Raw genomic sequence first — 13,639 nt, forward strand, 5'->3', positions numbered from 1 at the left:
TATCAATTTTAAAATTTCAATTTTTATAAATTAGTGAATTATGCACCTAATGTCTACACCCAAAATCCATTAAATGAATAAATATACGAACATCTTAAAATAATTTAACAATTTCTCTTGAACATAAATTTGATTTATAAAAACCAAGATAATTATAATTTTATAAATTCAATTATATAATAATAATTGTCTAATATAATTCAATAATAATAATAATAATAATTAAGTAATCACGAGGAAATAAGGAAAATATTAATATATAATCATAGTGATCCTCATCTATGTTATGTTTTTTTTTCTTCGAGCATAAATATTTAATTCAAATTCTAATATCGACTTTTTCCAGCAATATCATTTAAAAATTTATATAGACTTAATGAGAGAGAATACTGGAGAGTTAATCAGCTTTTCACAATCTCGTCTTCGCGATAACACCGCATCCTTTGATATCAATATTACGCCGTTTATAACTTCCGTCGTGGGAAATATATACTGCGTATATACATATTTCCTTACTATTACTTTCATACGATATTACTGATACGACCGACCTCAGTTCTCTCAATTGAATATTTGACTTAAGCGACTCTGAGAGAGAGAATACATCGAAGTATTTACTTTGCTTAACCCTTTACGGGATATGTAAGAATTTCGAAAAAAACATGGTTATATAAGAAAATCAATAGAATTTAGTATATTTCAAAAAAGTAAAAATGTGAATTGGAGCATTAAATGCAAATTCATGTAGAGATTTTATTTTAGAGCAAAGATGTTGCGCGCGACAGTAGTAAAATTTTGTAATATTGTAATAATTTCTAACGTGCTAAGAAAAAGAAAAATACAAATACAAATAAGAAAAAAATAATAAAAAATAAAAATAAGAAAGTATGGTCACTCTTGTTCCAATATTTGATTTTTATAAACTGATCTCAAATTCACATGTTGATAAAGAGAAGTGAAAAATAGATAAACGAGCAGACAAAATTAAATATTTAAAATATTTCAATTACATGAGCAAAAATAATATAATAATAATAATTAAAAATAAGTCACTACATTGTATCGTTCATCTCGATATAGATCTGCGAAATAAGTCACGAGTATTCATTGGCGTTTCAAATGTGCGTGCCATCTTTTTAAAATGAAAACAATAAAAATAAATAAATAACGATTGACGAGAATTTCCTCTCGAGAAATTACTTACGCTTCTGTAGGCGGTGAGTAAACGGACGAATGAGAATAGGATGCGTTAATCGGCAATCCACTGGCGACGAGCAATTCATTTGATATCATATCCATCATATATACAAGCAGCGTACGATTCTTGTGGGAAGACGCGATGGCGAGCGGTCGAGGGAGAATCGAGAGAGCGCCAGAGCACAAAGTATATCGGGTGAGTGTACGTAAATAGATCCTGCGAACCTCCCGTAGAGATGCTCCGAAGCTCTCTCCGATTCACAAGTACTATCTAAACGCGGTATGGATCATTGTGTGAATTTTTCCGAGAAAATATAGCGTCAAGAGAGAGAGAGAGATATATCTACACTACACGCTTGTCCTCTAATCTCTCTTCCTCTTTTATTTCTAGCTCTCTTGTCCGTCTTCTCACGAAACTTGTGACGCTTACGAGCGATAAAGCGTGACGCGCATTCCTTCTCTAGTTTTCTCTTCCCTTTTCCCTCACTCTTTCGTTCATTGTCTCTCGTTTCCTCCGCGTGTCTCGTTTCTTTAAATAATTTTTAGACTAGATAAATATCGCTCGATTCGCGTATATTGCGTGAAAATGAACGACGAAGTAGCGTACGAAATCGCGTTGACAAGGAGAAAAATAATCGTTCACCACGTGTCCTAGCGCGCGCGTTTACGCGCTGAAATATTTCCGCGTCCTGTCGAGTATACCGCGCCGCGCGGCAACGCTCGACTTTCGGCTCGTGGACCGAATGTCGCAAAAGCGTCCTCTTCGGACGGCGGTTGAGCTCGGACTGGCGAGATGGTATTCGAAGGGCTCGCACCAGCGGAGCGGCACAGTGCAAGTTCTAACGCTGGGTCCTGGTGGGCAAGCAGAGAGGGAGAGTCACCAGGGAGAGAGAAAGAGACAAAGATGGAGGGAGAAAGAGAGGAAGAGAAAGCGGACGCACGAGGGAGCCGGGATCTCGACTTGTAGAGGAACGAAGGGCGAGGTGGGGTGGAGGCGCCGGTCGTCCCTACGAGACCTTCCATGCGTATGCCTGGTATGTACATACGACGTACGTGTACATACGAGAGAATCGCAGCTAAAAACGATCGACCAGGAAAAGGCGGCAAAATACGTGGACGAGTCTACGAGCCACGATTTCATGCCTGCGTGGAATAATAATCGAGACGAGTCGGAAAAGAAGGCCCACATGTGGAGAGAAAAATCCACTTGAGCTCGCTGTATCAACGAGTTAAATTTAAAATTGAATTTTACATATGCCTAGTATGTTTCCTATTTGTAGAAAAGACATATGTATTGAACATGTAAAGTTTATTAGTCTAAAACATCATTGAAAATTTTTTAAAATTTATTCTTTCAATAAATTATTAAGTAAATTTTTAAAAATTCTCACGGAAAGCATATTTCTGACAAAATTTAATTGTCATTTGTACTTGTATTACTCTTGATTTTAGTTTCTTTTTAATTTTATCTAATACAAAATTGCTCGAAAATTGCTATCACCATAAATTATCTAATTTTAGAAAAATTACTTTTAACATTATTTAGTGTTTCCAAATTTTTTAAATTCGTCACGTCCCTCTAACGCTAATTACTTTATGGGTTTTCTTTTTTCTATAGATTCTTTTCCTTTTGATAAATTGCTTCTAACTTTGAAAAAGCAAAAAAGTCGAATTTGAAATGACGGTACATTTAAGAGAGAAGGAACGCTTTGTTTGTGAGACTGTAATAGACGCATACCTCGGGACTCTCACAGACTCAAAGTATACCTCCAGTTTAAGTTATACCTACACTATTGCTCACGTAAATATCTCGAAAATGTAAAAATTACGGAACTAAATTATGTGAAACCGAAGAAATATATTAAAATAGTAACTGATGTTAAACATTGAGTAAACAAATATGTATATAAAAAATATATAAAAGAGTATGGTTTCATATTTAATAATGTTTGATATTTATTAAATATGAAATTTGGTTACATATTATATGAATAATCTCGTTAATTACAATATAAACTGTGTGCTTAACGCCATATTAAATTAACATTTGTTTTAGTGTCAATTAATATAAATTTATGACAAACAATAAAAGCAAAGATTGCATCTATCTAAGGTTTAAAATAAGGTTTTCTAAATTTTATGTGTAATTTAACTATAATGTGAATGAGACCTTAGGACGCTTATGCATCGAGAGATACAGCGAGAAAAGTAAGTGAAGAGAAGGAAGATGAGAAGGAGGAAAGAGAGAAGAAAGAGAAGATGAGTAGGAAGCGGAGGAGGAGGCTGCGGCGAGGCTGACGAGGAAGAGGAACGTGAGAAAGACGAGGAAATGAGAGGAAGGGTTGCGGGAGTCCGCAAGGTCTCGGCGGTATCACGTTGTGTTCTGGGAACCGATCGAATCCTCGATGAACCGCGGCAAAAGAATTGCTAACCGATAGAGCAAAATCATCGTAGATCCTTCTACGGGTCACGCTTCCAAGAACACCGATGATCGAACCGTGACAGAATTTCGGCGGCTCCAAATTTTCCCTCCCTCACTCTTTTAAAAATTTAATTTAATTTACGGAAGATTAAGAAGAGAGTGTTTATATTTGATCAAGGACAATGTTTTCCCTTTACCTTATCTACAATAACAATGAAAATTATAATCATAACAGAGCTTTTTGATCTCGCAGGAGAGCGATATAAATTGAAATAGATGTAAGGCGACCAGAAAAATATCGCGTTCTTCATTAATTCCTCTTTAAATGTACTAAAATTTTTATGCACTCCCTTTAATACAGTCAGAAGAAACCTAAAAGCTGTAAGAGGTAGAGATACATCGCGCGAGAGAGGCAACGTTGCGTGACTCGTCTCGGAGACTGCTCCGAAATTGAGAGCGGCATATGCTGAAGTTGAAAGGATATGCAAAATCTGGAAGAAAGGACTTCCTGCACGATGTACCAAAAACCGCGAGAGAGAAGCGCGTCCGGGCCGACTGGTAACATTCTTCGCAGCCGATTCGAGGAAGAAACGCGAAGAGGAAAGAGGCGTCGCGAGGACGCCAGAGGGAAAGAGTGACGAAGAACGATGCAGGTACGCGCGGGACGCGGTGATACGTCGGTGGATTGGATGCAGGTCGTTTCGTGATACAGACAGGTTTTTCTCGCTGGAGCACACGAGAGAGCAGCGTCTTCCGGGTTCTCAATTCGGATAAAAAGAAGAGTGCCGGCCAAGCTTCCAGGCGAGAGGCGGTCCAGCTCAGACTACGGTCATCTGAGAATCGCTCCAGCGGCCACCCTTACTCGACAAAAAAATATACCGAGAAAAACTTTTGCGAATAACGGACAATTGCCTGGTATTGTCACGCGTGGCAAACTCTGCGTTTTGCCAATTATTCGTGTTATTTTTTGAGAGTTCTTTTGTATGAAGGCTTGATGCGTCAGATTTTGTACACTCGGTATTTTTAAAAAATATTGGGTCGCATGATTGTTGCAATTGTTGAAAATTCATGATTTTGCATTTAATTCGAAAAAAGAGAGAGTAATATATCAGAAATATTAAAAAATATCTAAGACATATATCTAAGAGTGCTAATATTTTTCGCTATATATGTAGCTTTTATATATGTAGCTTTTTTGTAGATAATCATCACTTTAGAAAGTTTCCTAATATATACATATATATATAAAACTTTTATAGCCTTTCTTTTCTATGGGAGAATTTATTACAGAGTTAGTAAAGTGCAGACAAAATATCGATACGGTATTTTCCTAGTACAAAAGAGTGAAATTTTTGAAGAAAACATTGTTTCAAACATTGTTTGATATTCTTGAAAAAACATTGTAAATTTTTGTTTTCAAAAGAAAAATTTATAAAGTGTGCATTGCGAACGATTCCCTATAGGATTAAAGAGAAAAATTTCTAGGACTCATATTCCTTATTAACATATTTTATTAATATCATAATTTAGCAAAAAGATTTTATCATCCCCAAGTATATCAGCAATGCCAAGTACATAAATATTTTGTTTGATATATTATTTTGATAATATATATAACAAAACATAATTAGATATCAAATAATGATAGAAGAATAGTAGAGCACTAATGTTGTTATGCTATATTCTAATAATTTGCTAATATTATTGCTTTTCTTTATGTTTTCTTTTATGTTTATTTTGATTTTTTTAAATTAAATGTATACATAAATTTATCTAATTCTCTCAATTTCTTGTTTCGTTGGTAAGAAATCAGATGTCAGAATATACATGAAAAAAAAATTCCCCTTTATATTATATATATATAATAAATTTTCATTTACCGAAAAGAAAGGCTATAAAGATTAAAAAAGAAAAAAAATATATATATATATATACACCTTTTTTTTCTTTTTTTAACCTTTATAGCCTTTCTTTTCTGTATGAAAATTTATTACTGGGATGATAAAATACAAAGTATAAAATACAAAGTATCGAAATGAGTCTCTGCGTGAAATTTAGTGATTGAAACTTTATGAATTTTGCTAATTATGTTCGTGAATTATGTTAATCATATGACTCTCTTCAATTTTAATACGCTCAATATTGATCATTTTCAACAATGATGCAATAATAATTTTCTATGTATAAGTCCCAGCGTATAAACTTAAAGAGCCACATGCGCCGGGTGTCGATCCTGCCCTACCGCCACCGTGCGCTGAATAGCGGCGCATCCACGAAAGATGAAAGAGATGGGGCCGCGACCAAACCGGGAGGGTCCGTCGTCGCCTCTGTTCCTATGAACGGGGGGCCAGCTGTCCCCCGTTTGTTTCCGCGCGCGCGAGCGCGAGATGACCGCCGGCGTCGCCGGCGACATCGGGGTCACCTAACCGAGAGCTTTCTGTGTATGTGTATACATGTATGCACTGTGCGAATCTCCGATAAACAACACCCAAAGTGTGCGAAATTTTTTAATTGATTTATTAACAACTAATTCATTTTTGGGCGAAAAATTTATCACGACTGATATGATTTTAACGCTAAATAAATTTCTCTTACTTTTTAAATTCAACATTTAATCTTCAAATATTAAATTAACTGTCTTAATTAATTTTTTATTTTTATTTTATGTCAAAAATTAATTTTTCAGATAGATACTTGCATAATGTAAATAAAGGCAATTGAAATCACGAAATGATATATAGACTAAAGCACAAGGTAAGCTATTTGGAAAGCTCGAATGTATACATGTGCCGGAAATAAACGAGCAGAACAGCAGGATTAAAGAGCACAATCTTCGAATCATAGCAATATGCAAATAATGGCGCGAAACGCGTGAACAGACGAGGGGACGATCAAGGCAAACGGAGAGGAAGGAGGGGAGAGACGTGGGAGGTGCAGGAGGGTACGACGACAGGACGACAAGCACGTAGGGGCGTGTTCGCGTCTACGACAAGAGACCAGCAGGCGATGCATGCGTAGTGTTTGTCCTCGTCTGGCAGTTGCCATGCGGGGCACTGGAGAACCCGGGTTGACGTCACCCTATCTCTCCCAACGGGCAACTTAATATTGATAAGTGGAAGCGTGTAGCGTTCCGGGATACGAAAAAAAAATCGCCTTGTTAGTCGGGCATGCCGGGGTACATGCGCGTGATTGACTATGATTGATTCTGCACATTTGCGCGCGATAGAAATAAAAGCGCAAAAAGACGCGTATGCAATATTTCGTATAATATACTTAAACTAACGAGAAAAATCTGTATCTTTGTGCAAATCAATCCTGAAAATATTTAAGTACAATTGTATATAATGTTTGATCGATGAAGAATTATGATTGAGAAGGGGACGAAAGAGAGAGAGAAAGACAAGGGGAAATAATTCACAACAAAATAAGTCACAACAATGATGCGACTTATCACATCAGAAAATGTCACTTATGAAAAGAAGTATTTTGAATATCTTAATATGCGAAATTTATGTAAATAAATTTAAGAACTTTTATCAACATTGATGACAATAAGTTTAAGAATTTTCATTCTATATTTTATATATCATCTTTTGAACTTCCCAACTACTTTCATGGATTATTTTACCTCGAAAAAAAAAAAGATTGACTCTTTTATTATACGTGACTTTTGATAAAATTTGTTTTCTATGAACAAAAAAAGATTATTTAGCATCACTCATGTGTGTGTATGTATAAACACAAAACAAGAAATAAATATAAACTATAAAAGAAAATATCAAGTCAATATCAAATATGATGCACACTCTGAAATATTCTATATAGAAATTAAATATCGTAATAATATGAAAAAATCTCAACTAGGGGACAAATGACACATAACAATGATAATCAATACACTAAATCGATAATAAATAGATCTGTGACGTATTGACAAACGACACTGAGTTCACCTCGAAACAGGAATGTCATTGCTATTTTCAATTTTTCGCATTACACTATATAACATATTATATATATAAAATTAATAAGATATAGAAACAATGAAATAATAAAAATAAAATCGCGCATTACCATTGTACCTATGTGATGCATGCGAAAAGGTTAGATGCATAGGAATGTAAAGATGCATCTCTCAGATCTTTCGACTGCCCGGAAAATACTATTGAATTAGCATAATATTCTGAAAACAATGAATGTCTCGATCTTTAAATCTCTTACGATATCGAAACATCGCGCAATATATTTAGAAAACAAATATCTGTCATATGACAAATATCCCCGACTGCACTTTCCCACTCTTTTTCTTTCCCGCCAAAATATTGCGTTTTAGAAAATATTAAAAAGACGTAGCCAAGATACTTGCTTCGATTGCTTTTCCCGTGTTGTCTGCATCCCTTTCCCTTCCCTTCTCTCTCCAAAGTCGAAATTTAGACTTATATAATTTTAAACGCATAAAGCATGCAGAAAGAGAGAGAGAGAAAGAGAAAGACAGAGAGAGGGAGAGAGATGTATCAAAACAAGCAGCCTCAAAGATCTTAGAAAATTGGAAAGGCGCGAGTTTTTAGTGACAGAAAAGCAACATATAGACTCACCTCTTTTCATCAAGATACATATTGTTCAATGTTGCATCATTGCTGAGTGAACTGCCGTAATTTGCGTTAGAACAATGGTTCCTTAGCGATTTAATTACAATATGGCCGGTCATGCACCCTCGAACAACGCGAATTCGCTGATTCTCAAGCGGGAGGACTTTGTCAGTCTCTTATGACGCTGTCACGAATCAATACGAATCGCCGATCGCGTTCACTCATCCACTGCGGATCCGTCCGATCGATCATATCCCGTTGACGATCGCGTCAAATCTCAACGAGTTTGACAGACGGGGTTTTACGGCATGTTTCGCTCCCCGCGATATCGCGACACCATTTATTTCGCGTGACGCGCAGGGTAACTTCCCGTGATGTACATTTTCCTGCATTATCGACGATACTTGAAATTAGACACCCTGTTACGTTATTGACGACAAAGAATCTCACTACACTTTTATACAAAATATTTTGCTCCTAATATAATTAATTACCGATAAAAAGAAATGACTATCCTATTGATCTTGGTGGGATGCTATTTGGCTCAAAACAGTAGAACTTTGTAATCACAAATGATATTGATAGAGCCCGGAAAATTTTTAGAACTAAAAAATATCTACTACACGAACAACAACGCGTACTTGCGCGAACGTAGCTGCGCACACGGTTGTCAAACTAAAAGATCGTGGCACCCGTTGCGCTAATAAATTACTAGAAATTATTAGAAATGCTACTTGAGTGTGTTCGAAAATCTATTTGGATGGAATTGCTTCCGACCAATCAAGACAAGGAAATTCTTTTATCCCGATTGGTCAAACCAGAGGGAAGCTCTGCAATTTATATCGGAATATAATTATAAATAATATTGAATCTAATATTATAAATAATTAAGTTAAAATTTAAAAAAATTTAAAAATAAATGCATATCGAAATCCAAATTCACCTGAATATTAAATTAAGATTGAAATAAATCGAAATAAACTAGAAGATAAAAAAATAAGTGTCTTGACTTCACTTTTTTGAATTTTATACTTATAATAAAAGAGATTACGCGTGTATTGTCCCTTAAAGGAGGAGAATAATAAAAAATATATAAAAAATAAAATTAATAAATCTCACGTTACTTATATTGACATATGCGTAATCTAAAATTTTCGTGCCAACTTCGTATTTCATTTAACAATTTATTAATATTTGCAACAAGTGTCAACGATAAATATATGATTTAATTAAAAATGAAATTCAGATGCAGAATGGTGGATCCAAATATTATGCGAGATTTTACGAGTAAAATCACATTTTCGTATTTCTAACCTTATTGAGAATATTATTAAAAATAGATATATCTCGCCATTTTTTATTTTTACTTCAATTATATCTCGCACGTACCAACTGTTCTTTATTAATCATAATCATCCTTTTTTTTGTAGGTATTGTCAACACCATATCCCGAATAACGAAATATTGCGTTCTGAGATTGACACCAGACGAGTTATGCTTCAATATCGGCGACGAACGAATACCTGTACTTTGGGCTGTGCTTTCTCAGCAATATCTTTTCACAGAATATATTATGAGTGGAGTGTCGGAGGAAGAAAATGAAATTTACTTAGAATTTGATGTTTCCATGTTTGCCAGAGGTTTAAATAGTTTAAGGATAATGGCAAAGAGTGTCAAAATTAAATTGACAAACAAACGGCAACCTTGTCTTACGTTTGATATTGACTTATCTTCCATGGCTATTGACTCACGACAGTGTATACACGATGTACCAGTGAGGCTTATACCACGCAGAGAATGGATAGAACATAAAATGCCAGATGTCCCTGAATTTGATGTAAGTATAATAATGTGAAGTTCCATAAATATATACATGTATCTGATCAATACAGGAATAAAAAGTTTTGTTTTAGATATCGATAGAAATACCACACTTGAAGTATTTGCGATGTATTATAGATAGAATGAAAAATATGAGTTCACAACTCATAATAACTGCTAATAAAAGCGGTACAATGATATTAAAAATTGAAGTGGACTATGCTACTGTGTCCACTCACTTTAAAGGATTGCAAGTTTGGAAAAGCAAAGAAGAACAGGATTCTAATGATATCTCTGCAACTGTGAACATAAAGAAACTTGCAATGTTTTTTGGTTGGGATATTCTCCATCCAGATAGTGTTAAGTGTAACATATTGCAGGAGAAGATGGTAAAACTGACTTTAGATGTAGGGGAATATGTTAAAATACATTATTTTATACCAGCCATTGCTTCCTGAGTAATAAAAAGAAATTTGTATTAATAATATTGAGATACAAAATATATTTTCTATTTTTTCATTCTTACACATTTAATACAATTAAATCATACATTTTTCCACACTCCAAAAAATGGGATAACATGATATACTAAATTTAAAAAATAATTTTTATAAGTTTATAAATGTAAAATAAGTTAACTAATTGTATGCTAAATGTAAATTCTGTTCACTTTCTTGTCTAAAACTCTGATGCATCTGATCAATATGTTGTATTTTTTGGGTCAGCAAAGCTGTCTGCTGATCTAGCCATTGTAAACTATTCATATGTGCATTTAAAATTTTTCCAATTTGGACAATAGGATCGCTAGAATCCTGAGCGCGGTTCGCTTCATTTAAGTGTTCTATTATTTCCTTTAAATCCTCTGACATACGTTTTAATTGAGTATCGAGATTCTCTGACAAACGATAAGTATACTCTCGATCGGAATCAGAAACAGAAAGAGATGCTAATTCTTTTTCTAATGGTATCAAACATTCTTGTAATTCTTTCTGTTGTCCAACCTGAGAGAATACATTGTATTATTTTTAATTAAAATGTAATAATAAATTTTATCTTGACTTTTACTATTTTAAACTTTAGATAGAATTATATTAAATGTATATGCATTTTTTTAAATTTTATAAATGTACTGCAAATATATGTTACTTACGACATAATCCAGTTCATGTTCTAATTGTTGCTGTTCAATTTTCACTCTTTCAACCTCTTGATTCAATGTCACTATCTTCTCCCCATTTGTTATCAACAATTTATCCCAAGCATTAATTTGTGTGGCTTGATTTACAAATACCTTTTCTTGCTCTTCTAAATCTAAGGTCCACTTATTAATCGATTCTTCAAGCTGACAGAAATTAATTGCTCCTGATTGAATACCGGTTACAGAACTAACCCTGCAATAAAAAAACAAAGAATTTTAGAAGCTTAATAAATAATTGAATTTATTTTATTAATTACTAAGTGTACAAAAATTGATTGTTATAAACAAAGATTTCATGATTATTACTGAAACTTACGTAGTGCTAGTACCCAAAGAAGTATGAGTAGAGGGTGCTGTCAGACTCGTTGAAATAGGAGCCGAAGTTGTTTTATTCAAAAATGTAGAGCTTGTTGTCGATGTTCCAACTCCAAAATTAAATCCTGCAGTTGTCGTTGCAAGAGAAAATCCTGTAGTTGCAGTTGTAGTAGTATTATAGCCTGTCTTTGATGCATCAAACGAAAGTCCTGGTGTCATAGATGGAACTGTACTGCTAGGGAGACTAAAATTTGGAACATTTGCTGCTGTGGATGTTGTTGCAATTGTATTACTAAGACCAAATCCAGTTCCAGTAGACATAGCATTTGGAGTGCCAAAAGTCAGACCAGTTGGTCCTATAAATACAATATATATGCATTATAATATCTTTTTTACAATTTACAAAAAATGAATGAAACCATGAGATCCTTTATATTGCATCAAGAAAAGTATCTGTAGGTTTTGATGTTCCAAAACTGAGACCTCCTGTTGTAGTCGTTGCAAGAGGAAATCCTGGAGCTGCAGTTGTGGATATTTTTGCAACGTCAAAAGAGAGTCCTGATGGTACAGACATGGGTGTCGCACTGCTTGTCAGATTTGTAAAACTTGGCAGGCTCGAAACTGTAGATATGGATGTTGTTGTTGCACTACCACTAAGACCAAAGCCTATACCAGTAACCATGGTAGTTGGAGTGCCAAAAGTCAAACCAGTAATTCCTGAAGAATACAAAGATTAACTGTCAAAATGTTGTCTTTTATCCAAATAGAACTCAAGAAAAACCGAGAAACACACAAAAAAAATATTCTATTCGTTTTTTCATGATAGCTGGTGCTATCTACCTGCTGTAGATTTTGGGGTACCAAAAGACAATCCGGTGTTTTGAGGTGTACTCATTGTTTATTACTCTTGACACTACGGTTCAGCTAATCTGAGAGAAATAACGGTTATTTCTTTATGGATGTCCTCCTCCAGGATGCAATACAGTACGAGGTTAGAAAGAAGACTTGGAGCTCCTGCACACTGGACGCGACAATGCGTTGCCGCGTTCTGTGTGCAGGAGCCCTAAAGCCTCTTGCGCAATGCTAGGCAACAAGGAATAGGGAATAAAAACTATTCACCAATAAAAACGCGGAATAGAAAATATTCGCCAATAGGAGCAGAGAATAGATACTATTTCTGTTCTTATTGCCTATTGCCTAGCATTGTGCAAGGGTCCGAAGTCTAAAGGCTATCACACACAAAATTGCATAGCTGCATATGCATAACATAAGACCATATGGACCAATGAGCATCGAGTATTATGTAAGTCAATATGGCGATTTAATACTCGATGCTCATTGGTTCATATGGTCTTATGCTATGCATATGCAGCTATGCAATTTTGTGTGTGATGGCCTTAAAGGTAAAAGCACATAAAACTGCATAGGCGCATAACCATAAGCATAAGGAAATTGATTGGTCCACAAATATATACAGAAATGAACCAATCAATTTTCTTATGCTTATGGTTATGTGCTCCTGCAATTTTATATGCTTCCATCTTTAAAGTAAGTTGTGGAACTGGGCCTGAGAGATGTCATGGCCCGCTTTTAGGTGATCCCTGGAAGCGATACTCCCTCTGTGGACATTAAAAACGTGAACATGAACTACAAAGCCAATGTCCACGAATGTTTTCAGAGGGTAACATATATGTCTCTCTGATAATATAAATAATATAAATAAAAATATAAATAATTTAATTAATAATAATTTATTATATAAAAATATTAGTATGTTCTCTCTTTCCACGCTATTATTTATTTATTTATTTATGTGTGTTCTTTTTCTTCTCAACATCATTTATTTATTTTTTATTTATTTATTTATTTATTTATTTAGCTCGCTCTAAGTCAGTCTTCTAAAATGCAAAACTAAATATTATAGAATTTGACTTTGAAAATAAAATAATCGAATAAATTCAAATAATTAGCATAACAAAAGGTTCCGTGATAAGTTATTTAATTAAATAATCAATTTTAATTAATTAATGAAAATACTTCTATAATTTAATATTCCGCGTTAGCGTATATTTTATAATATATAAAATATTTCGGCAA

At 34.4% G+C, this 13,639-nt stretch overlaps 3 protein-coding genes across 9 annotated transcripts in view; 1 reads left to right on the forward strand and 2 right to left on the reverse strand.

Annotated features, from left to right (window-relative positions):
• The window catches only part of Myb (proto-oncogene like protein Myb), a 27,707-nt gene extending 18,860 nt beyond the window's left edge, over positions 1-8,847 (reverse strand). For 2 of the 6 annotated variants that reach the window (XR_014435927.1, XM_083083944.1), the window contains exon 1: positions 8,215-8,847. Coding sequence is in view for 5 of the 6 variants with exons in the window: in XM_083083944.1 (XP_082940070.1) it covers positions 8,215-8,327 (113 nt within the window). In the remaining variant the exon portion in view is untranslated. Of the gene's footprint in view, positions 1-1,204; positions 1,990-8,214 lie in introns of those variants that run through there. The other 4 variants (XM_083083941.1, XM_083083942.1, XM_083083940.1 and 1 more) reach the window with 4 other exon arrangements.
• Positions 8,848-9,007: 160 nt separating this feature from the next.
• Positions 9,008-10,554, forward strand: Hus1-like (Hus1-like checkpoint clamp component). The gene is made up of 3 exons (XM_083083952.1): positions 9,008-9,495; positions 9,639-10,045; positions 10,122-10,554. The coding sequence occupies exons 1-3, from the start codon at positions 9,444-9,446 to the stop codon at positions 10,485-10,487; spliced, it is 825 nt and encodes a 274-aa protein (XP_082940078.1). The 5' UTR covers positions 9,008-9,443; the 3' UTR covers positions 10,488-10,554.
• Positions 10,517-12,719, reverse strand: Nup62 (nucleoporin 62). Of its 2 annotated transcripts, none has more exons than XM_083083948.1 (5): positions 12,336-12,719; positions 12,026-12,259; positions 11,544-11,898; positions 11,180-11,420; positions 10,517-11,030 (listed from the first exon to the last, which is right to left on the reverse strand). In XM_083083948.1, exons 2-5 carry the CDS (start codon positions 12,222-12,224, stop codon positions 10,668-10,670), a joined length of 1,158 nt encoding a protein of 385 aa, XP_082940074.1. In that variant the 5' UTR covers positions 12,225-12,259; positions 12,336-12,719; the 3' UTR covers positions 10,517-10,667. The 2 variants fall into 2 exon arrangements, with proteins under 2 accessions (XP_082940074.1, XP_082940073.1); XM_083083947.1 differs by having other exon boundaries at positions 12,383-12,715.
• Positions 12,720-13,639: the final 920 nt, after the last annotated feature.

The sequence above is a fragment of the Camponotus vicinus genome, unplaced genomic scaffold (genome assembly GCF_025532165.1).
Source record: "Camponotus vicinus isolate PSW18456_S1 unplaced genomic scaffold, iyCamVici1.0 SCAF_12, whole genome shotgun sequence".
Taxonomy (NCBI): Eukaryota; Metazoa; Arthropoda; class Insecta; order Hymenoptera; family Formicidae; genus Camponotus; species Camponotus vicinus.

Excerpts from the sequence above, each read along its gene's own strand:
- Hus1-like (XM_083083952.1), top strand. The coding sequence starts at position 9,444 with ATGAAATTCAGATGCAGAATGGTGGATCCAAATATTATGCGAGATTTT. Across the intron at positions 9,496-9,638 it reads TATTATGCGAGATTTTACGA|GTATTGTCAACACCATATCC; the intron begins GTAAAATCACAT and ends TTTTTTTTGTAG. Across the intron at positions 10,046-10,121 it reads CAGATGTCCCTGAATTTGAT|ATATCGATAGAAATACCACA; the intron begins GTAAGTATAATA and ends GTTTTGTTTTAG.
- Nup62 (XM_083083947.1), bottom strand. The coding sequence starts at position 12,437 with ATGAGTACACCTCAAAACACCGGATTGTCTTTTGGTACCCCAAAATCT. Across the intron at positions 11,899-12,025 it reads TGCAACGACTACAACAGGAG|GACCAACTGGTCTGACTTTT; the intron begins GTCTCAGTTTTG and ends TTGTATTTATAG. Across the intron at positions 11,031-11,179 it reads AACATGAACTGGATTATGTC|GTTGGACAACAGAAAGAATT; the intron begins GTAAGTAACATA and ends GTATTCTCTCAG.